The 22,993-nt window shown below is 38.5% G+C and overlaps 1 protein-coding gene across 4 annotated transcripts; it reads right to left on the reverse strand.

The window, feature by feature from the left end:
• Positions 1–511: 511 nt before the first annotated feature.
• LOC113013668 (hyaluronidase-1) lies at positions 512–19,333 on the reverse strand. 4 transcript variants are annotated; one of them, XM_026154750.1, is made up of 8 exons: positions 19,130–19,333; positions 18,515–18,768; positions 8,311–8,944; positions 6,162–6,410; positions 5,433–5,579; positions 5,047–5,133; positions 2,931–3,113; positions 512–1,671 (listed from the first exon to the last, which is right to left on the reverse strand). In XM_026154750.1, the coding sequence occupies exons 3-8, from the start codon at positions 8,884–8,886 to the stop codon at positions 1,282–1,284; spliced, it is 1,632 nt and encodes a 543-aa protein (XP_026010535.1). In that variant the 5' UTR covers positions 8,887–8,944; positions 18,515–18,768; positions 19,130–19,333; the 3' UTR covers positions 512–1,281. The 4 variants fall into 4 exon arrangements, with proteins under 4 accessions (XP_026010535.1, XP_026010534.1, XP_026010536.1 ...); XM_026154749.1 differs by having other exon boundaries at positions 18,515–19,333; XM_026154751.1 differs by having other exon boundaries at positions 18,502–19,333.
• Positions 19,334–22,993: the final 3,660 nt, after the last annotated feature.

Consider the following 22,993-nt stretch of genomic DNA (forward strand, 5'->3'; position numbering starts at 1 on the left):
TGAAGAGTGGGACAAAATTCCTCTGCAACAATGTGAGAGTCACACAAAAAATGATTTCTTTAGATTATCTAAAGATGGTTGTACAAGCTCTTGGATCATCAAGTGTACTTCAGTTTCACAGGACAGCACAGTCTTATACACAAGACTATATATATATGAATTTGCAGCTTGTCTGGAGTACTGCGTTTACTGCTTTCTTTGTAAGCCATGAAAATGTGGTGTTGAGCCCAGATTTGAAATCCAGTGACCCTGAAAGTGAAATGGCAAACCAGAATTGTGCCTTCACTCATTTTATTGTTTACAACTGAGCTTTTCCTACAGTGACGGTTTCCCAGTGTGGAGCGGTGTAGTTCCTGCAGAACTCAGGCAGAGGAGGCCAGAGCACTCAGAAAATATGTGCTGCATCTCAGCAGTATTAACATTTATGATATGTAAAGCTTAAGTGAGTTTTGTGTGTGTGTGTGTGTGTGTGTGTGTGTGTGTGTGTGTGTGTGTGTGTGTGTGTGTGTGTGTGTGTGTGTGTGTGTGTGTGTGTTAATATGGTAAATATGTAGCCCAAGGATGACACACATTCATTGTGTAGGAAATTTGCATTTAAATTCTTCATGCCAAGCTTTAAATAAACTCCCTGTTAAAAGCAGATTCAAAGTTGAGCTTCCCAAAATAAGAGAACGTGACATTTCACTTACCTGGACCATGATTCAGGGATGTGAATAGGTTTGGTTTTATTACCCAGGCACCGTTACCATGGATCATCTACACTTGTAACTAACAGCAGCCTTCGTTACATGCATATGAAATCAGTCACTGACATTTGTGTGTGCTTGTGTGGTTTCTTCTGTTCTTTTATTTCATGATAAAATAAAACATTTATTTTTGAACCAGCCCTTTAACATGACTCATTTCTTGAAATACAAGGGGAGCCAGAGTATTTTGGGCCTTCTCTGGCCATACACACATGCACGGACAAACCTCAAAGCAGTTTTACAAACGTTACCAGTGCGTGGCGAGGTTGGATGACTTTCTGGCTTATTAGTCATTTCTCTTTAAATCCAACCAGTCAGTGTAACCTGAATCTGTTGGCACAACCAGTGGTAGGTCTTCACCCTCAGCTCTGGTCATAGTTTGTCCTTTTCTTAATGATGCACCATTCAGATCACACACTTGGTTAATCGTCTGCACCTGGCAGGGTTTGGATGTTTTGCTCAAGGGCACTTCAGAAGGGCTCACACGTGTGGTTTTGATGCAGTCCTCCAAGAGGAAGGCTGTTCAGTTCAAAATTTAAGGTTCCAGGCTTAGGCTTCCAACCACCAGCAACAGCAAAACGGTGATGCTTGGGGGACTCGGGGGATTGGTACCCTTATCTGTCGATGCTTCCAGTGAAGGTGCTGGAATTCCAGTACCAGCTGTGCTACTCCCACTAAATTCTGTCACAGAGGCACGTTTTGTTGCAGCAGTTGTTGTAGTCTCTGTTACACCTCCAGCATTTGCTTCCAGTGTTCCTCCAAGAGACACTCCATCTTTGGGAGACTGCAGGTCTAAGACATCCTGGTCTTCTGTCTTATACCACTGGCACTGGAAGTCTTTCTTCCAGGTTTCAGCTGGATCCGGTTCAGCTGTCTTAGTGTCTGTGTCCGGCAGATCCGTGGCTTTCGCTGCGTCCACCTGAGACTGATGGCAGAAAATTATGTTATCAGTAACAAACACTACTATATTTACTCTCACAGGAAATATTGCAGTTTTTTGGAGTATTAGTCTAAAGTTTTCTGCACTTTAAGAACTACTCAACAAACCTTGACACCTTCTCCACACTTTTCTCTTCCCAATGATGGAAAGAGAAAAGTGTGGAGAAGGAGAGAAACTGATCGGACAGCGCATCATAGTGCAAATAGACAATGACCCATAGCGTCCTGCAAAATCAACCCAAGAGTTTCTAAAGGCAAAGAAATGGGACATTCTTTAAGCAACAGGTCAGTCAACTGATCTCAAGCCAACAGAGCGTGATTTTCAGCGACGGAGGAATAAACTGAATACAGACAGTCTAAAACAAGCAGCAGTGGAAGATGACTGCAGTAAAAAGATAACAGCATCTCAAGGGAGGAATCCCAGCGCTGGGTAATGTACATGGATTTTAGTATTCAGACTCCAACTGATTTTCATCCAAGTGTTAAAAACAATCATTAATATAATATTTAAAATTACATTAGTCTAACCTTTTGATTTAGATCCTCTGAAAATGGGGGCTATACATAAAAACAGCTGTGCTTCATATTAATGAAGTTAATGCAAAATTTTTCGAAAACCCTTGAACTAAAGCTGAAAGTCTACACTTCAATCACATGTTGATTGTTTGATTTAAAATCCAATGTTATGGTGAGCAGAGGAAAAACTACAAAAAAGCATCATTGCCATTGGGTGTATGCACCTAACCGTGTGTACTGAGTGTTGTGAAATCCTGATCTAGTCATTTACAGAAATATAACACGGTGTTCCTGCTGTGGAGGATCAGACTCCACTGCATCCACCTCCTTTGCATCTTAGCTGCCGTCTTCTTGTCTGTTGAACACAGAATATCCTCAAGCGGTCAAACTCCCTGCTGTTTTTGTTCCCTCTGAGATTAGTTTATATTCCCCCTGATAAAGCATACCTGGTTTACTTTAAATTTTTCTTCTTCAAAATTAGCTTTTATGTAATATAACTTTTCAAACATGCAGCAGGTTAGGAGCGTGCATCACTGCGTCCCCTGTAAACTACAGTAAGCAGACTTTGTGAATCAGTTGTAGAAATCTAGGTTTTATTATATAGCCTCTGGTACCACAATGTGTTTGTCAGCCTTCTCCACAAACATGATTTCACTGCGACTACTACATAGTTCATTCCTGACATGCAGGAAGCTGAAGTTTAAATGGCTTTAAATAGTATTTTCTCACCTTTTCAGCCACTGTGGATGGAGGTGGGAGATGGAGATAGGCAGAGCTTTCTGGATTTTGACGGACACATCTACCTCTTCCTTGACAAAGGGAGGCTGAGCAGAGTCGAGCTGCTGTGGTAACGTTGATGGAGTAGGGTCCCAGGACCTTACGGACAAACTCAGCCAGTTCCTGGCACTCTCTCTGGAAAAAGAGAGGCAGTTTGATGTAAACAGGAAAATGGACGAAACTCTCTTAAAGTTTCCTTTATGAAGTTAAGCGTTGTAGCAGACCACAAAAGTTGTAATGCAAACATAAAAATATATGGGAGGCGAGGAGACCAGTTGCCGGAGAGGAATGTTGTCTTATTCGTGTCTGATTTAGGGTTGTAGCTCCAATCACTAATGCACCCCCATACTTTGATATACCTTTATTAGTCCCACATTAGTCTTCCAGCCAACTCAGGTGGCCTTGCATAGAATGGGAAGAACAGTCTAAACACAGTCCATTATCAGGGTGTTGTTGTTCAGCTCCAGCCTTGAGACCGCAGCTGGCGCCAAAGGGGTATCCGTATGAAGTGATGGTGGTTTTTACGTTAGTGCGACCAGCTCATGAATTTCAAAGCTGTTCTAACAGTCCGACACTGGTCTCTCAATCTCCCGTTGGAGAGCCGCGAGCTTCTCCATGATGTTATCAAACTTACACTCCGTGATGTTGTCATTCTTGTGCTCAAAGAGCCGATTCTGAGAACTCACGACTGCAGTGAGCTTCTCCAAGATGTCATCCAATTTGCGCTCAGAGGTGTTATTTCGAGCGAGCCCCTCCAAGATGTAATCCAGTTTGCACTCAGAGGTCTTATTCTGAGTATTCACGGCAGCCGTAAGCTTCTCCAAGATCTTATCTGTGCTGACTCAATAAGCCCATTTTGAGAAACTCACGCCTCGTCCCATCGTTTCAGTCCCAGCGGGCAGCCTTGTGGGGGTTTGAACAGCCGGTTCCGCTCTCTTAATTCTTCGATAAGTCAGGGCCAAGCCAGCTCCGATCAGCAAGAACCTTGTTATCATGGTTCCGAATAGGTAGATATCTTCAGCACTCAGGCTCACCCAAGCCCAAACTTCTCATTGAGAAAGGGGTGTCAATTGCATTCAGGGACCAGTTGATCAAATCCATAATTCTCTTGTAGGTTTTAGAGAACAGACTGTGAGAGAGTGTTCCAGGGAAAAGTAATACAAAAAACACGAGACTAGACAAGGACACAAGAGGCTAAGCAGGGAAGCTAAGGGAGGGGAGGAGAGGAGAAAAGTGCGACCGCCTTCGTCAAGAGCAAGAGCAGAATTTTGATACCATCAGGGATGCAGGTTTTTGAACTGAGTGCTGATCACAAGTTGAATTGTTCTGCTTATTTTCATTCCCGAGGACAGAAGCCATTTTTTCTACACAGATTTTCGATTCCTCTGACCACAGAAGAGTTTTTCACTTTCCCTCAGTCCATTTTAAATGAGCTTTGGCCCGGAGAGGATATGTGGATTGTGCTCACATATCTCTTTAACCTGGATTTGTAGATGGCCGGGTGAGCTGTGTTCACGGACGATGATTTCTGGAAGTGTTCTTGAGCCCATGCGCTGATTTCCATGACAGAATCGAGCCTGTTTGTAATTCAGGGTTGTGTGAGGGCCCAAATATTATGACCATCCAGTACTGATGTTTGGTCTTGTCCCTTCCACCCACACATTTCTCAAAGTTTTTGGACTCTTTTTGATGATATTATGTACTGTAGATGATTCGATACTAAAAGTCTTCACAGTTTTATGCTGTGGAATGTTTTCCACCTCTCTAAGATGCTCTTTTTATACCCAATCACGTTACTGACCTGTGGCCAGTTTACCTAATTAACCTAATGTTTCCCTTTTCTAGACGTTTGCTGCCCTCACCCCTGCCATCACATTTAAACTGAGCCAATGTTTTTTTTTAAATTTCCACAGTTTGACATATTTTTATGTTCTACTGAAGTAAAATATGGGTTTATGAAATTTGCAAATCACTGTTTTCTGTTTATTTATATTTCACACAGTGTCCCACATTTTTCAGAAGTAATGAGGGTGCAGAGCATGCTGTGGTCTTTATGCACAGTGTGTACCTCTGTTTTAGTCTCACTTCTCTCCCACACGACAACTCCTGCTGTTCCCATGGCAGCACTTTCTCCTACGCTGCTGACCAGATCAGCCTGTAACAAAAAGACGAAGAAAATGTGCAATAAATTAAGCCATGAAAGGTCAATACAATGGCTTTGTAATATTCAGTGTATATTACAGTGGAACTATCTGTTTATTAAGCCATGAATCATAATCCCATAAGGAAGCTGTGAAGCAACAGAAAAACACATTTTCTGAGATTACATTTTAAACTGGAATATGTCACTGGAATTAACTTCTGCACTTCATCTGTTTATGTTTTGCTTGACTATTTAAGTAAAATATGTTTGCTGTGCACTACAAGTGTATATCATTGTATCTTATGTCTTACCTGTGATAAAAAAGTGTTAGTTGAGGCATAAACACTCTTAACAAGAGGAAATACTGGAAGGTCAAACTCTGCCCCGCTTGCAGAAGATATTCGTAGTGCTTCCTTTATTTGACTGGATAAAAAAAGTCTGGCTCCAGGTGTCCCACTCTATAAAAAAGCAAACATAATGCACACACTTTTAACAGAAATAAACGGTGTCATCTTGTGGTGATCAAAGCTCCTTTTCCAGGTTTCTTCTTGACATGGACATGTGTTTACTGTGCAGCATTTTAGAATTGAAATTGGTTGGTCTTTGTCAAATGCAAAAACACTCAGGTTTTTTTGGCTCTTCTCGGTACTGTATCTCTGAGCTCACAGAGATGTTGGCATGCATTAACTCTGACAGGTAAAAGGTTTCAAACCAGACGTGACCTTCTTCTTTTTTTGGTTTTACACTAGGAGCTGCCTTTCTACAGTCGGGTAGATTTTGACAGCCCAAGAAGTGAAACTGAGCTGGAGAACAGTTTTTGGGACTTGTTCTCTTCTCCCTAGTTTTCCCTCAGCTTGTCTGACAGACAAGCTGAAGTACACATGACAGTGATTAGGTTTTCAGTGCTCCCTAAACACAATGTTTTCTATTATCATAGTTTTATCATACAAATAAAGGTGGGTCATAATAGCAATACATAATAGCAATTACAAGCAAATAAAACTGTTCACTTAAAACATACACGTGGAAAAGTTACTGACCTGCAGCTTCTCCAGGGTGAGGAGAGGGTAGAGGGCAGAGCTTCGTTTCCATAGCCATGAAAGCTCATCATTAAGAGCCATCTCTGCAGGGGGGCACTGGCCGGTGTAATTGGCTAACATGGTTTGAGTTGGGTCGCTATTGTAGCAGCTAGGGTAAGGGGAAAAGCCCCATAATGCTTTGGGTCTTAACCTTTTGACCTCCCGTAGAGTCTCCATCATTACTGACTGGGCTGCTGCCTCGAAGTCCACCTGTGAAAACATGAGCAGATCTTTATGTCTTTTAAGGGGAAATTTCTGTTTTGTGGTCTAAAAAGACTTTGGGCACGTCATCATCCCGACACATTTTATTTGATGATAAACAACAAAATACAACACAAGATGACAGAAATGTACAAGCAGGTCTTATCAGCTCAATGAACAGGACTTCTTGGCAGTATCAGCAGTATTTTTTTGACACTTTGTTACTAGTAGTCTTTTACAAAAGCACATAATTTATTTCCATTTTCTTAGTTGTATCTATGAAAAATGCCAAATATAACACAGTTTGAGAGACATGAAGTTGTACTTTTGCACCAGCAAGGTGATTCCTAAACTGTTATTGGAATAAAACTTGGTATATGTTAGCCTTGTGTGCAGTGTGTCCTTAACACATTTGAGGATTTGGGATTTGGTTTTTTTTAGCCACACAGTATCATCTAGACAGCATCTAATTGGCACCAGGTTTATTTTTGAGTGTGATAATGATTCCAAACACACTGCCAATACAGTAAAAGCTTGGATGGATAGAAAAGTACACAATGGAACACTACAGTTGATAGACTAGCCTCCCCAGAAGAAGCCAACCCATATGGAAAAGAAATAGCAAAAGCATATATGATTTACTCATGAAAGTGGCCACTTTCTCATTACTTTCATATATTTTTTTAGTAAGTATACAAAACATACAAGTTTCATTATATAATTTTTCAAGGGATCTTATATGTGTTTTCACTCTTGTATGCTTTTCATACAAGTTTCATACAAGACAGATAAAAACTTTATAAGATTTATATATATCTTTTCCATATGGGAATGCACTGATAAACACAACTCATCTGCGACACATTTCTTTGCAATAGGGGATTCGACACAGCTGGTTGCTTATATTCCTGTGTAAAAGCTTGGTCACTGAGCGCCTCTGTCATTTTGCAATTTAAATTACTTTCCTGCAGCAACTATGAATTTCTGAATTTCTGTTTCAAATCTATGAGGTTCTGTCTGGACTGAATGCAAGTAGTTAATGTAAATTTCTGTTTAATATGAATTTCTTTGTATGTACATTGTAATTTTGGTTGTGCTGCAGTTACCAGCCACTGTTTACCCAGTAGAACTATAATGTTACAGGAAGAGACCTACAACAGATCAAAATCAATATATATATATATTTAAATACATTACCTTAAAATAATTTATTAAGAGTTTACTACAAATAGTTGATACTATAATTTGATTGACATTTTATTAGCAATATTCTCTGCCTTTACTAAAATGCCTCTTACCATGCTGGCCTTGATAGTACACCAAATACATCTGAAATCTCTTTAGCAGTTTTATTACATAAATACAACTGCTTAGAGTTGCTAAGTGTGAATATGTGGTTAAAATATCTTATTTACACCTATTTATGTTCACACAAATTGTCTAAATTAATGCAAGTTGTGTATTTTCTAAGGCCAGGCTGAGGTTTAAATGATAATCTCTCTGCTACAAAATGATGCCAAGGATCACTTTGTCCAAGTGAGTCATCACATAAAATACACTCACGAGATAAGTACCAAATTTTCAGTCTGACTTTCTTCTACATTTTCCTTCCTCACATTTCCTCATCGTCTTTCTCTTTATAGTTTATTACACTGTTACTTTAAAATCTTGCCTGCTTAATGATGCAACTTTGGTGTGATAACCAAAAGCAAAATAGACCATAGTGGGGCTTTTAGTAGCAGTATTTCTTTTGAATTTTTCATCAAACATTTTTTCTTAAAACAAAGTTGGCTTCTTCCCAGTTTGCCCTGAACTTTAAAATGAACTCATCTTAGCATTTTTACCTTTTCACCATCTTTTCTTCGTGCCATAGTGGCTCTTTATTTCTACCACCTTGGACTTTCCTTACCTTTGACCACTTCTCCACTTCTGCAGGGGTCCAGTTAGGAAAAAAACCCTTGAGCAGTTTCTTTGATGCCTCCACATATAACGCTTGCTTCTCTCGACTCCGCGACCACTGAGGGACCCACTCACCCCAACGCAGTACCCCCAGACCAAGGTACCTTGGGGCAGGTAAAGCTTCCTCTAAGTCCTGCTTCATCTTCTGGAGGTGAGTTTCCAGCCGTGTGTGCTGTGGTAGTCCCCCATTTATTGGCGTGTCTATATCTACAAAGTAAGGGTAGTTCCCCAATGTATCTTCATAAAAGACAGCTACACGGCTGTCCCGTTCCATCCCGAAAGAGCCGGGATCTGGCCGACCAGAGCAGGAAGAATCAGGGATACCCCAGAAGATAATAAAAGGCTGTCCAGACAGGAGAGGGGGGAAGGCTGGCCGCGGTGGAGCAGCTGTACAGATGCCAGCAAAGGCAGCAATCATGAGGAAAAAGAGAGCTGATAAAGAAGCAGAGTGAGTTCTGAGATGGTAAAGTTTCAGTTTTGGTTTTGGCTGTGGGTCTTGATGAGACCGAGGCTCAGTCCACGCCATTGAAGCAGTTCCCTCTCAGGTTCTCGTCTCCTTGAGCCTCTCACAGCAAATCATGTTCCTGGAAAACACAAAGCAGGAGTTAAACTTTATTCTATAAAGAGATGCAGTTGCTAAACAATGTCACCATCAAGTTGTATGCAGCAAGTGATGAACAAGTTATTTGTTGTCAGTTAGTTGTTGAAGGTCATTTGAGCTCATTAGAGCAACTTGAAACATTAAGAATGGTCACTGGGGAATAACCTGTCCCAGATATCTGTGGATCTTAAACATGTATGTAAACATTCGAATTGGCTTTCCACTTGTTTGATGATGCCCTCATGGTGCACTTTACACATCTGCTTGAGCTCAAGAATACTCACCACATGTTGGTGAGAGACACTAAACATAACTTCTATTTTACAAGGAAAGTCCAGAAGGAAAGAAACCCACCACCCATGACCAGATGTGCTCATTGACACTGCATCTTCTCAGGACTGTAACTGGCTTGATGGCCATCTTTTTTTGCAGTTGTGTTCATTTTGTTGCAACAGTTAGGATGGGAAACTTTGATCTTATTTGTTAATACATAAGCTTTGCTGATTGCATTTAATAACCAGTACTGATTATTATCAGTCAGAAATGCTGAAAAGGCTTTTTAAGGTCTAAATGGTAAAATTTAGATTTCATGTGTCAGTCACATTGTACAAAACCCGCTCTTCTTCTTTTACACTGACAAAATGCCCAATGACTAACAGCACAGTAAAATACATTGTTTCATAGATACATTTTCTGGGTTGCAGGGTTTCAAGCAGTCCAAGCAGAGATGTCTAGATGTCCCTCTCCTTTGCCACCTACTCCATTTTGACTGGAACGACAACGAGGAGTTTGCATAATCATGTCTCCCGGCTCTGCCTTGGGGATTCCTGCCAGTAGGATTCCCAAAAACACACACACTAAGGAGGTGCTCAGGAAGCATCTTAATCAGATGTCTGGACCACCTCAGCTGCCTACTATTGGTTTGAGTCCCCGTGAATGACTGAGCTTCTCACCCTACCTCCAAGGGAGACCCAGGAAGAACCTCATTTTCACCGGTTGTGTCTGTATTATATTGGTCACTACCCAGAGCTGTCGTTCATTGGTGTGGAAAGGAACGTATAGGTCAACCAGTAAATGGATAACTTCGCTTCACATTCAGTTCCTTCCAGTACAGCACTGCTGCAGACGTTGCACCAATCTGTTATCAGTCTCCCACAACCTTCTTTACTCCCATGTGAACAACACCCCAAGGTACTACTCTTCCACTCGGGCCAGCAACTCAATCAACCCAGAGGGGGGACTCCACCTTTTTCTGGCTGAGATCCATGGCCTCTGACTTGGAAGTGCTAATTCTCATCTCAGCTGCAAACCACCCCAGTGCAAGCTGGAGGTCACGGCTTGCTGGAGCCCTCAAAAACCATTGCAACAAGCAGGCACAAGATCCTGAGACCAACAGGTCACATCTGTAACCCACTGTTGCTCTCAGAAAGAGACCTCAATCAAACCCATAGCCTCTTTTGATATTTCTACTGCAAGCTTAATACAGCTCTTTTTGATTGATCTGATTAACCCCCTGAAATCCTGAAGGTGCACAACACACAAACACACATGGCACCAGTGGTTTACGCTGAGTAGTTGAGAATCTTGTTAGGTTACAAGAGTGTTTGGTTCTGAGAGAGTAGATAAGAAGTTTCAAATATTTATTTCACCCTTAAATTCATTGATGCTATAAACACTTTTAAATAGTTTTGCTATCTTTAACATGGAGTAAAATACTTTTTTTTTTTCATTTTTAACACTCTTTTCCTTAAAGTAACTTTATGGGTCACATTTTAATTTCTATTCAGTGTGACCACTGTGTGACTCACTCGGCTAATTTGGATCATAATGAAGTGCTAATATATGCACCAAATTATCCCGTCAGTTCAGATAGCTAGAGAAAACTGAGGGGGAAAATAGGAGAAAATTCAAGTCTAGTTAGTGTAGGACCACATTTAAGCATATGTTTGCCTCTCAGCCTTTAAAGATTTTTTTTTTTTGTTGTGGGACGCTTTGTTTTAGATTAACACAATTCAAAGCGGCACAAGAGGTACTGCTTTTGCTTCCTGCCAGTGAATGTGCATGAAGTTTTGGATTGTTTGAGTAATTACTATAAGAATATAGTGATTAAAAGTCTAAACTGGGGTGAGTGAGTGGCTTGCTCAGGAATAATGAACTATGAATGCCCGGGTATCCTTTTACATTTCTGTAGAAAAGGAGGGGAGAGCAAGATCTCTTGCAGCTTCTTGTTAAAACAAAAACAAAACACACACACACAAACTAGAAAATAGAGAACTGTCCATGGAAACAATTGTCCAATTGGGAGGGAGAGACACTGTTGTTGTACTCTGAAGGAGTGTTGTTCAGCAGGCAGCGCAAGATATGAGCTAATAAGAACTGAAAACAGCACTTGTGTTGCTTTTTTGTGTAGGCAGAAAAACTGATAATGGAGGGAGACTCTGCATTGCTAAAAGTGGCAGAGGAATACTTCTGCTGTGACACCATAGCATCATTATCTGTGTGAACTGACACAGATATGCACCAAGATCTGCTCACGATATAAATACAAAATATAAATTTTTAATGGGGGTAAAGATGCCAGGCAAACTGTCTATTAAATTGGTAGCATGCAGAGATATGTGACTTTAGACAATATCACTGCATCTGTGCCCTAGCATAAGGAGTGGATATATTACACGTTGTTTTTGGTTGGTTTTTTTTGACATTTTAAATCATCAAATTTTTGCCTCCAAACCCTCGTCTTGGACCAGGACCGACATGCCAGCGGTGGATTTGTCTGTGAATCTGTGTCCACTCAGTAGGTAGAGACTTCACACAAGGTAGCCATACCCTAAAGCGTACCCTGCTTTATGGTCAATTTTACTATAAATTGGAGTATAATTTACTAAATTAAAATGATGCTGTGTTCAACAAGATTTGAGGCTGTTACAGTATTAAATAAATTAAGAAGTGGAGCCATTTTTTCCTCATAGATTTCTTGGAGCCAGGGGTTTCTTACACATTAGCACATTAGCACACTCATCACACCAAGAAGCAGTGTTCATCTTTTATATACAGTGCATATATACAGAGCATTGGGCATGGATACTGGGAACTTGAGATTTCCAATACTGGAACTGTTTGTCTGTGGAAACCCATGCTATAAAGTTTTTGTATGATGTTAATGCCAAAGGACATGAGCGATGCAGTTATTGAGTCAGCAGAGCACTCGTGACTTTTATGCATTATGCACCTCAGCACTCAGTGACCCCCACACTTTACATGGACCCTCACTTTGTGGGTGACTTACTGTAATTCCTAAATGCCTCTAATTTGCAATAATACCACTTACAGTTGATTATGGAATATCTAGTAGCACTTAGGAACAAACCATTACTACACAAATGTTCGTAAAGACAGACTGCATGGCTAGATGATTTTTATAAACCTGTTGCCATGAGACTGAAAGCACATGAATTCAAGAATTAGGACATGTGGCCCAATACCTTTTGTCCATTTAGTGCATGTCTCTGCAGAATTGTTTTCTTTTTATGCATTTATGCTGATCCTACTGAGATACGGCACCTCTTCTGCCAGAGGTTGTGGTCAAGGTAGGGAGAAAACCATTTATCCAGTGGAGCTCTTGGAATAAAAGAAAAATATTGTTTGGTCTTTAGGAGCAGTGAATTGTACTGGTACACAGTAACATGTTCTGGCAGCTGTACAGTTTAAAAACTGCAAAGCAACCTGACAGACTGTGTGCACATAAATAATAACGAATAGGGCTAATCTTTCTAATCTTAAAAGTACGACGGCTCTTAAACAAACATAAAAGCCTTCAGGAGCCCATTAGTATGTATAACAAAGGTAAGCGTGTCATCTAGCTGGATGTTAGGCCTTTTGTAAGAGGTAATCCTCTCGAAACGAGTGCCATCCTTTTACAGTTTAAATCTAAATTAACAAGAGAAATCTGCAATAACTTAAAGGAAGTTTGTCAGTTTTACTTCACTTTATCAAATTGTGTCCAATTCCTCTGTGTTAACAAGGGCTTGTTGCATTCTTGTGCTTTCCAGACGTTATCTTTTTTTTTTTTTTGTTCACCAGGTGCTTGTCACATTTTGGTGAAAAATGTTCTAACAATTGCTTGTTAGCAGTAGCAACTCTTCTCGGGAGCACAGATAGCTGCATACTCTCTAACAAGCCATTAAAAAGGGAAATGTCCCACTATTTGAGTGCCTGCTGGGGACTAAGTAGAATTTTAAATGCCACCAGCTTCCCGCAACATTTAATATGCTGCTTGCAAATAAATGCATAAGGATGTCACAGCATCCACTGCCCTCAATACTTCTATACATCTGGTGGTTTTAATTGTCGATACATTTGATCGACTTAGCCAATAAGAAACGTGAAATTAACATAACAAAACTGGAGCGTGAGGTATGGCTGTCCGTCAGGTAATGTCTGCACACACCCCCGTTTGAACAAATAACACAAAGTACAGTGTTTGCACAGCTATGATAGAAAGCTACACTATATGCATTTGTGAAAAACATAGAAAACACTAATGTATTTTTAAACAGCAACTTAACATCTTATCCCATCTCAGATGAGCCAGTTTCGAGAACATTTCCTGCTTAACTATCTCAGATTTGCATAAAAATGTAATGTTGATAAATGTTAACATTTATAAAGATTGCTGTGGAATTTTAGATTCACATCAAATTATTTTAAAGATTCAAGCCTTCCTCTGCGCATTGAAATCGGAGAGTGAATGTGAATATCTCAAAAAAGTGTTAAAGCCTGAACATTTCAGCTATCTTTCTTATCATCAAAATGAATCAATGCCTTCCTGATTAAAAATAAAAAATAAAAAAAATCCAGCACTCAAAGTCACATACAATACTTGAGCATACATAATTAAAGTGGCATTTGTGACAAACTTGTAATGATATATAAAGAAATTACATAATACTGTAAAATAAAGCTTATAGAATACTTTCGTTGTGACAAAAAAGAAGAAAATGCCATTTTCATTCAACTTTCAAGATGGTCATTCCATCGTGAACCATCGAATTTTTTTAATGTTTTTTGTTAAACCATCTTTGATTTCCCTTTTTATGATCCAAGGTTTGGACAGTTTCACAGAAATCGTTACGGCCGAGCAGAAGGCTTGGTTAACTTCAGACAGAATGAATCATTTATATGAATTCATCATATTCCTGCTTTAGTACAAGGTATTCAAGTCATTTCATTGATTTAATGTAAACTAAACTGCGTGGCCAAAAAATAAAAAAAAATAGAAATTACCACTTGGATTTGAGATGAATAAGTTGGCTGGCTACAGATCATTTAACCCTAAGTGATGCGGTAAACAAGAATCATGTTGGAAAACATACCAAGGGATTGGACCTTAACAGCTGTGTTGCCTTAAGAAAACCACTTATCAGTCAGTGTGGTAGGACTTGACTTAAGCGGTCAAAGAAGTGCAGGAGACTGATGCTGTCCAGTGTAGCAAGTGATTTATTCACCATTTTGTGACCCAAACAATATTTACAAAGAAACAAATAAGAAACTCAACTCTATAATTAACTCAGTTCAAATAAACATAACTGAACTTAAATCAAGGGAAATTAAGGTCAAACTGCACACAGCTACACTGACCTGGTCCTCTCTCCTCAAACACCTGAGTTCTGCTTAAATAGTCCACTTAACCAAACGATTTCTCCTCTGGACTATTCCATTCAGTAGGTAAGATGAACATAACGATATTCAAACCTCCACTACTACTCTTTACTAGCAACATAAACTTTATGGTGTAATCAATACATATTACAACAATAAGTCTATTTCTCCATAAACACTCTAAAATCAACTTTATGAAATTACAAGAATTCTTCCCCTTCTGCACTTGGTCTCTTCCTGTGACCTCAGATTAACCCAGAAGCTGTAAAGCAGGAAGTAAAACTACATTTCCTCCTTTTGTTTCTGGAAGACAGGTAGGTAAGTTTAAACAATACAAATTAACAGTTGAAGTAAATAACAACTTAACAAACTCGTAGAAATTGATTTAAACCAAAGATGTTATATTATATAATCTGTAAAAGTAATAAACATAAACATGTTTGCCTATTGCAGATTACATGTGAAATATGGTTAAATCAAAACAAGAATGTTAACTAAGAATATGGACAAATGGTGTTCTCACCTACTTTGTCACAGTCAGCCGGATTTGATAGGGTGCAACGGGAAAAGGTGATGTGGTCTGAGGAGTCCAGAGTTTTCCTGTTCCAGTCTAGCTTCAGCAACAATATATGCTCAAAAAGTAAGTTGGCTGACTCTGAATACCGATTCTACAGGTGTGTCCATCAGTGGATTTTTGCTCTCCTGATGGCTTCTGCATGATCCAAGATGACAATAGCTGAATTCATTAGTCTCAAATTGCAAAAGAGTGCTTTAGGAGCATGAATCATCGTGGTCTGGCCACCCAGAATCCAGATCTTAATCCCATTAAAAGTCTTTGGGATGTACTAGAGAAGACTTTACTCTGTGCTTTTGATGAATCTTAGCTTCTAACTGCAGACACCTATAGTAAAATTTGCTAGAACCTCATATATTCCAAATATTTTCATAACAATTTGTGGGGTGCACTCTAAAATACAACCAAAGGTCTTTTAAAAGATGTGTCAGTGGTAAAAAGTGAAAGCATTTGCATTAAGGGATGTAATGTATATTTTACAGAATGAACTCCCAATCACATGTTATTGTTTCAAGGTATTTTAGTATTACAACGCTGGTCTCTAATTTATTTATTTATTTTTACCATAACCATAATCCAATAATACTCTATATAATCCTGTCTGTCTGCTAGTAGTGAGTGGTAAATGTGTTATCCAGCTAATCTGTCGTCAATAAGCCTTTGTTTATGTTAACTCTTCTGCTGTCTGGGATCCTGAACCCTCCACCTCTACAAGCAAGTAAAGGGCACTGCAGCTGTAAGGGTTACATGTACTGTTTGCCCCCAATGTGTCAGCTTTATATTACACAAAAGATTTGCACAGGAAAAAAAAAAGAAAATTAATGCTTTGTGTGTATGGGAGGTTGATTTCCTTTTAGTTGATAGTTATAGTTTACTTACACTGCTGTTTATTCATAAAAAGTTTCCTTTCTTTACTGGGTCTTTCAGCCACAATGGAGTTAATGAATTTATTATAAATCCATCATTTTTAGTGATTTTCTGATGTGTTTCTTGAGATTTGTTGATCTCACACTTCATTTGTCTGCTCGTGTCCCGTGAAAGCTATCATGCTGTGCCAATCACACAAGGAAATCTGTTATTTTTACCTGCTGAGACTCAGATTTGATCTTGTCATCATCAAATAGGTAAAAAAAAAATACAATTAAAAAAATGCACTTAATGAATAAACAATCCATTAGAGCAAGACATAACAGCATAAAATATTAAATTTAGATTTCATTAGAAAGCCTGGCAACTGTAACTTGTTATCTATCTTTGGTACTGACTACTTCAAGTTGGCTACAGTTCAGTACAACAGACTGTCTGCATATTAGAAACTTGCTGTCCTTTTTACCTTTAATTTGGGGCTGCACTGTCCAGTCTGTCCTGGTGTGCTTTTGCTCAATGAAGACAAATACTGATATTAGTCAATACGGACAGGAAATCAGCCAAAACCACAGTAACAATTAAAAAACCCATTCATATGAAGCACTCAATTATTTATATGATGATAGTAATGACACACGTTGGGCAGGAAATCTAAAGGGTTAGAGCAGGGGTGGGCGATATATTTCCCCATAGGGCCACATGACAACCTGTGGCCCCTGGTGGGTGGGCACAGGTTGTCATGTTGTGGAAAGCCGCACTAATAAGCTGAACTCAATTCTGCTCAATACTAATTTGGTCTCTTTCTAAGCTTATGGATCCGGACTTCCACATTAGAGGTTAGAGAGTAGGAAACGACCTCAAGAAGGTGAGGTGAGCATTTTCCCCACTTATTATTAACCACGGATGTTGCCTAACGGTAGCCACTTAGTGTGGGGACTCACTCTAATGTGAGTCCTTCCTGGTAGATGCGAAACATTCAGAATGATTGCCGCTTTTGTTGGTGTCGTTGAGAGGCAGCTTGTTTGTGCGTACAAAAAATACAATTTGTATTCTAAAGGTCAAGTCACTTTTATTTACATTTATTTAAAACAGCAGAAGGTGACCCAAAGATGCATTGGCATTCCTGGTGTCCAAACCCCCAAAAGACAAATGGTGTTCTTTTGTGTTTACTCAGGTTTACCTCTGTTACTTATAACATGTATTCGCTTGGAGCTCAAGGTGCTTTATTATGCACTAAAAACAAACAAACAAAAACCTTTAAATTAATACATTTTTTATAAGTTTAACAGCTAGTCAAGAATTGCCTGAACTAATGACTACCGACTGAGAAGGCTTTTGTTCAGGAGTCATGCTACTTATTATTGCAATACAACACTCAAAATAAGAAAAAGATTTTAGATTGTCATGCACTTAATGTTCCTCAAAACATCTTTTTTTATTTTATAGCAATATCTATATATTTTCATAGAAAAAAAAAACGAGATTTCATATTACACATCCGTTGCCCTTATTATTATAGTTATGGAAATGCAAACTGTCCAATGCAGTTCTGAATTTTTAGACATGCACTACAGGGGCACAATATCAAATAGTAATGTATAGAGTCATATATATATATATATATATATATATATATATATATATATATATATATATATATATATATATATATATATATATATATATATATATATATATATATATATATATATATATATATGTTTGTTATATACAATAACAAAGCACACACGTGAATCACACACGTTGGATATAAAAAAATAAATATAAGATTAATGAAAACTTTAACATAGTTACTAATCAGCTATCAGGATATTTATTGTTAAAATACTCTGTAACAATTGAAAGTTCCCCAGTGACGACCTTGTACATCGTTAAATTGTATCAGTATTTACCAGCGTGACTACTGATATGCAGCATTCAATTATGGGTCTCTAAATAAAACTTTTGATATTCAAATACGTTAATAAATGCCCAAATCTGCTCCTGTCTGTTTACAGTATTATAAACCTTTAATACATTTTTTGTGCTTACATATTTGTCATATTTGTTGAAAGACTTTTAAACGACATCACAGAAGTTTTTTTTAATGTAACAATGATGACTACTCTACATTTATTCAAAGTTCTAGTGTGTAAAATGACAAAATATTATGCACATTATCGTGGATTCTCTAAGTGAATGGCATGTAACTCAGGTCTGCAGATTTTGTTTTAAAAAAATGTCTACAAAGACACTACTGCGGTGAAACCAACTACTGCTAAACTACATGTAACTTTTTACCTGATACCATCAACTTGTTGATATGGTAACTTGAGGCTAAAACATTGTTGCCCGCACCTCAAATACATGCTTTTGCTAAATGTATTTGCATTTTGGTTTAAATCATTCTTTTTTTTATGTTAAATAAATAAACTTACCAAACAAACTTACCAAGACCAACATTGTTCCCGTGTTTAGTCCTCACACACTGGACAATGTGAGAGTTTCTTCTTCCTGCACTAAAATGTTTGATTCCTCCGTCTTCAGTTTTACTCCTTAACCTCCCATAGAGAAAAAACATGGAATCCCGCTGGATTTGCGATGGCATGGATGAGCTGTGCATGTATAACATGCAGCAAAAAAGTCTGACATCCAGAAGGGAGAGAGCAAGGAAGGGAGCAAAATTACAAAATTTCACAGCAAATCTGAAAGGAGAGAGACTATGTATCAGGATGAGGAAATAGAGAGTTGGAAAATCTAACAGAAAGGAAAAAAGAAAATAAAAGTGTTAAAAAAAATTCAGAAAGAGAGGCTAGACATTGACAGTGCGTTCGCCAGATAGAAAGATGCGTGGGCAGGAGTGTGTGTGTGAATGTGTGTGTGTGTGTGGGTGCATGTTTGACCTCGCCTTCACAGCCAACTTAAGCTTCCTTACTAAAAGTAAGCGGGGTCAGTGGCGTCCATGTCGACTCACATGACCAGTGACACCGACTGTAATCCCATAATCCCCTGCTCTACCGCTGCTGCTCTTGGCTGAATAAACACCCATGCTGTGGAGGATCACACCTGTCTTCCGTCTTTTCGTCCTCCCTCTTCATCCTTCCTATCTTCTCCTCTTCCTCTTCCCCTCAGTCACCTTTCGTGCTCTAACCTACCCTAAACACAATTTGTTTTGTTTAACTTCCTTTTAACTTCCCCTCTCCTCCTTTAGCCATCCCTCTGCTCCAGCTCGCTACCTCCCACCAAAATCCCTCTCTCCCTAATCTTGATTCTTCCACGTTTGACTCTGTTGTTCTATGCTTACCTCTGTTGATCCCTGTTTATCTAGGGTTCACAGGGAGACACCAGCTTTGTCTGGCTTGGTGTGATGCAGAAATAAACTACTGTATCCTCTTTCTCTATGTTTCTTCCTGTGCTCACGTGTGAAACGATGAGCAGAAAGTAGATAAACATCATTCAAGTACCCAAGGTGGGCAGGTATGTACAGACCCTGTCAACAACATTAATCCTCGACTGATAGTAGCAGCGTGATTATATGAACGCATATGAAAAGCCACTTTTAATCTAACTTGGGATAAATCATGCATCAGTGGACCGTCTTGTATTTGAGGCTGATTACATTTAAATGAAAAAACTGTGCATTTATATCCTCCAATTTTCCACATTCGTTCCTTTGTTTAGTCCTCTCTCCATCATCTTTTTCTTCATTGTCTTTTTTCTTTTTCCATTTTATCGCTTATATGTTTCTATCCCAACCCTTTATTTAGGCGCCATACCTTTCACATTCCATTTCTCTCTTTTTAGCTCCCTGTCATTTTTTTCCATTAGGGCTGTCACTGCACATAATAGCTAATAACCTGGTCAAAGAATACCACCTGTTCTCTCGTACTCCTTCTGTAAATTGCGCTTTCTTCTTGCTGTTGGTCTATAGATTTGTGTAGTCCCAGGCTCTGTTTCTTTTCATGCTGCACAAAGCGTTCTTAGAATATTTGAAACTTCCTTTTGCAATTCTTTTAGTTGCTTCATTTCATCCTCCCCTGCTCCTAATTTACCTCTCTTTGTTTATTTGTATAGGATAGGAATTGGTAGCCCTTAAATATTAGGTCTTAGTTTAGCCAATATGGATAATTCAACTATAAAATTATTGGATTAGTAGGGAATTCTTCAACCGTTTAAATGTCTTTTAGTTGTTATTATTATATAATTCATACAATTTAAATGCAACTCCATTTATGATGAACACATTCTAAACGTATCAATAATTTACCACTGAGTTACAACTCTGAAAATACCATATATCGAATAATCTTTTATGTATGAGCGTTCATTCTGCATCTTGATTGTGAAGGCGTACTTTTGTGGAGTTCAGTGCATTGCTTACAGCATCTGATACATAGCTGCTCCTACATCTTATAACCTCTTTTGGTAATTCCCACTGAGGCCTTCTGCACTAAAAATTCCCGCATCGCGCTGTGGGGAGCTAAGGATAAAAGCATCCACCACATGCCATGCTGTGTATCTTTATCTCAGTATCTGCGCTGTATCTGTGTCACGTGCTTCTGACTTTCTCAGTTCTCCGGTTGTTGTATCTCTTCTGCATGCTTCTGAGGTTTTGTTCCATTCCAGTCCTGATAGATCACATAAATCTCTGTGTTCATAGGGATGCTGTTGTCAATGCTATTTTTATTTATTTATTAATAACCTGAATAAAACACTTGAAAATACACATACATACTCACATCTATACTTTTTTTCATTTTAAAAAAAATATTATAACACATGAGGTAATGACCCCAAAGCTAAATGCATGCTGGGAAATGGTAGCTATCACAGCAGCATGTCAGCTACCTAATATTTGTGCTATATTCATCATACCTTTCGTGAATTTCAGTAGCTTGCCTCTTTTTGGACACACTACTTAGCTCGAAATAAGTCACTTCCTCATTTGAGAAGAAATAATAAATGAATGTTAAAAATACACCTGAAAAACTGAAGTTTTTTTTTAATATATTTTAAAACATAAACTTGTGCTCCTCAGACTTTCACTGTGTAACAGAGAACCAGTGGCCTGAGGGTCATTTTTACCTGCTGATTCAAATGGATCATCTTCTTTCGCTGCAGGGTGTGTGCCAAAGGCGCAAACTGCATTCACACAATCTCTATCTCGGCAAGACATGCAGCATCTCCTTACTTCTCCGCCAATAGTATTTTAATTTTATGGTGAAATTCACTGTCAGACGAAAATGAAAAGAGAAACACTGCTTAAAGCTGAAAAACGTGACAGTCAGGGACCACACCAGTGAACATATCAGAAAAATAAAATAGCAATACTACATACTTAGCCTGTTTACATTGTTGCAGCTTTTCATAATCCTTCAATATAAAGATAATTATTTGGATCACCTGGATGAGAAAACTTAGGCTAATTGTTTTGTGTATGTCGTTCTTTTCATGTGCTGATAATATTAAGCTTTTACTTAAGTACCCATAGCCCAAGTTGAAAAATCACTATTCAGACCGACTTGTTGGTCAGTCGCACTTTTTTGTTAATTTTAATTTTAAAAAGTCTATGAACAAATAAGTACAGTAGTTGGGTACTTGTTGAATCAACATACCAGTACTGATACAGGAAGTGGGAAGTATTTAAATAATAATAAATAATTTTTTTATTTATATAGCACCTTTCAAGACAGAATCACAAAGTGCTGCACATAAGATTACAAGTCATAAAAAGATTTAAAAAGAGAAAATAAAACGGGCAAAAAATGAACCAAAAGCAGTTTTATAAAGGTGAGTTTTGAGTTGTTTTTTAAAAACAGCTACTGAGTCCACAGTTCTTAATGTTTGGGGGAGAGAGTTCCACAGTCTCAGGGCCACAGTGGCAAAAGCTCTGTCACCCTTAGTCCTCCTCTTAGTATTTTTTAAAGCAAGTAAGCCCTGATCAGATGACCTCAAAGACCTGCTAGGGACATAGGGCTGTAGCAGATCAAAGATGGAGGCTGGTGCCAATCCATGCACAGCTCTGTAGGTCAAGACCAGGATCTTAAAATTGACTCTAAATTTAACAGGAAGCCAGTGTCACTGACTCATTTTCTGTGTAGTGAATTCTGAGTATGGTTTGTGTGACAGAGTGATGTGGGAGCCTGGAATATTGTTTTAGTCTGCAGCTGCATGAACAAATAATCAAAGCCAGTCTTCAGTGCTCTGCAGGGGGACATTAAAATGAAAAGTGGCCTTACCTCCAATCAAGAGGCTAACCAAAAATATGATTCTTTATACGAGAGCCTAAGAGTAAATTAATTACTGTTTTCGTTGTACCACCCTGCACTGATTTGGAAATATTCATATTTGAGAATCAGGGGTGGCCAACTTGAGCAAAATTAGCACTTAATTTTAACTCTTCAAAAATCACTCTTTGTGTTTTTTAGGAAATTGATTCTGAGGTTGAATGGGAAGGTGGGGGAATCATGTGATCCTGAGTTTAGCTTCTTGATTCAGTATGTGGGGTTTTTTGTCAAAAAATGTTGGTAATTAAATTTGTGACTGATCATAAATAAATTCCAAAACTTTGTAAGCTACATTTAATAAATAACAACTTTATATTTAATGAAACTTTATTCCTCATTAATAATGTTTAAAAATCATTAATTATAGTTTATATCTACTTATCTATTCATTATATTTTGCATGCTGTCATAGTTGATGAGTTCCGTTATTGATCAGTGAGCCCATCCTCGTTCGGTGGCTGTCAAAGTTACTAATGTCCCTCAGGTACACATTAAGTATTCTAAAAACCACATATATCCATAGCTGAATTAGTTACATATGAAGTGTTTTGATAAAGCTCGCATGTATTTGATGTAAAACAGTGATCCAACTGTGATGAACATGTGGGGGGAAATAAGGAAACTTTAGCAGCAACCTACATAG

Source organism: Astatotilapia calliptera, chromosome 20 (assembly GCF_900246225.1).
Source record: "Astatotilapia calliptera chromosome 20, fAstCal1.2, whole genome shotgun sequence".
NCBI classification, from domain to species: Eukaryota; Metazoa; Chordata; class Actinopteri; order Cichliformes; family Cichlidae; genus Astatotilapia; species Astatotilapia calliptera.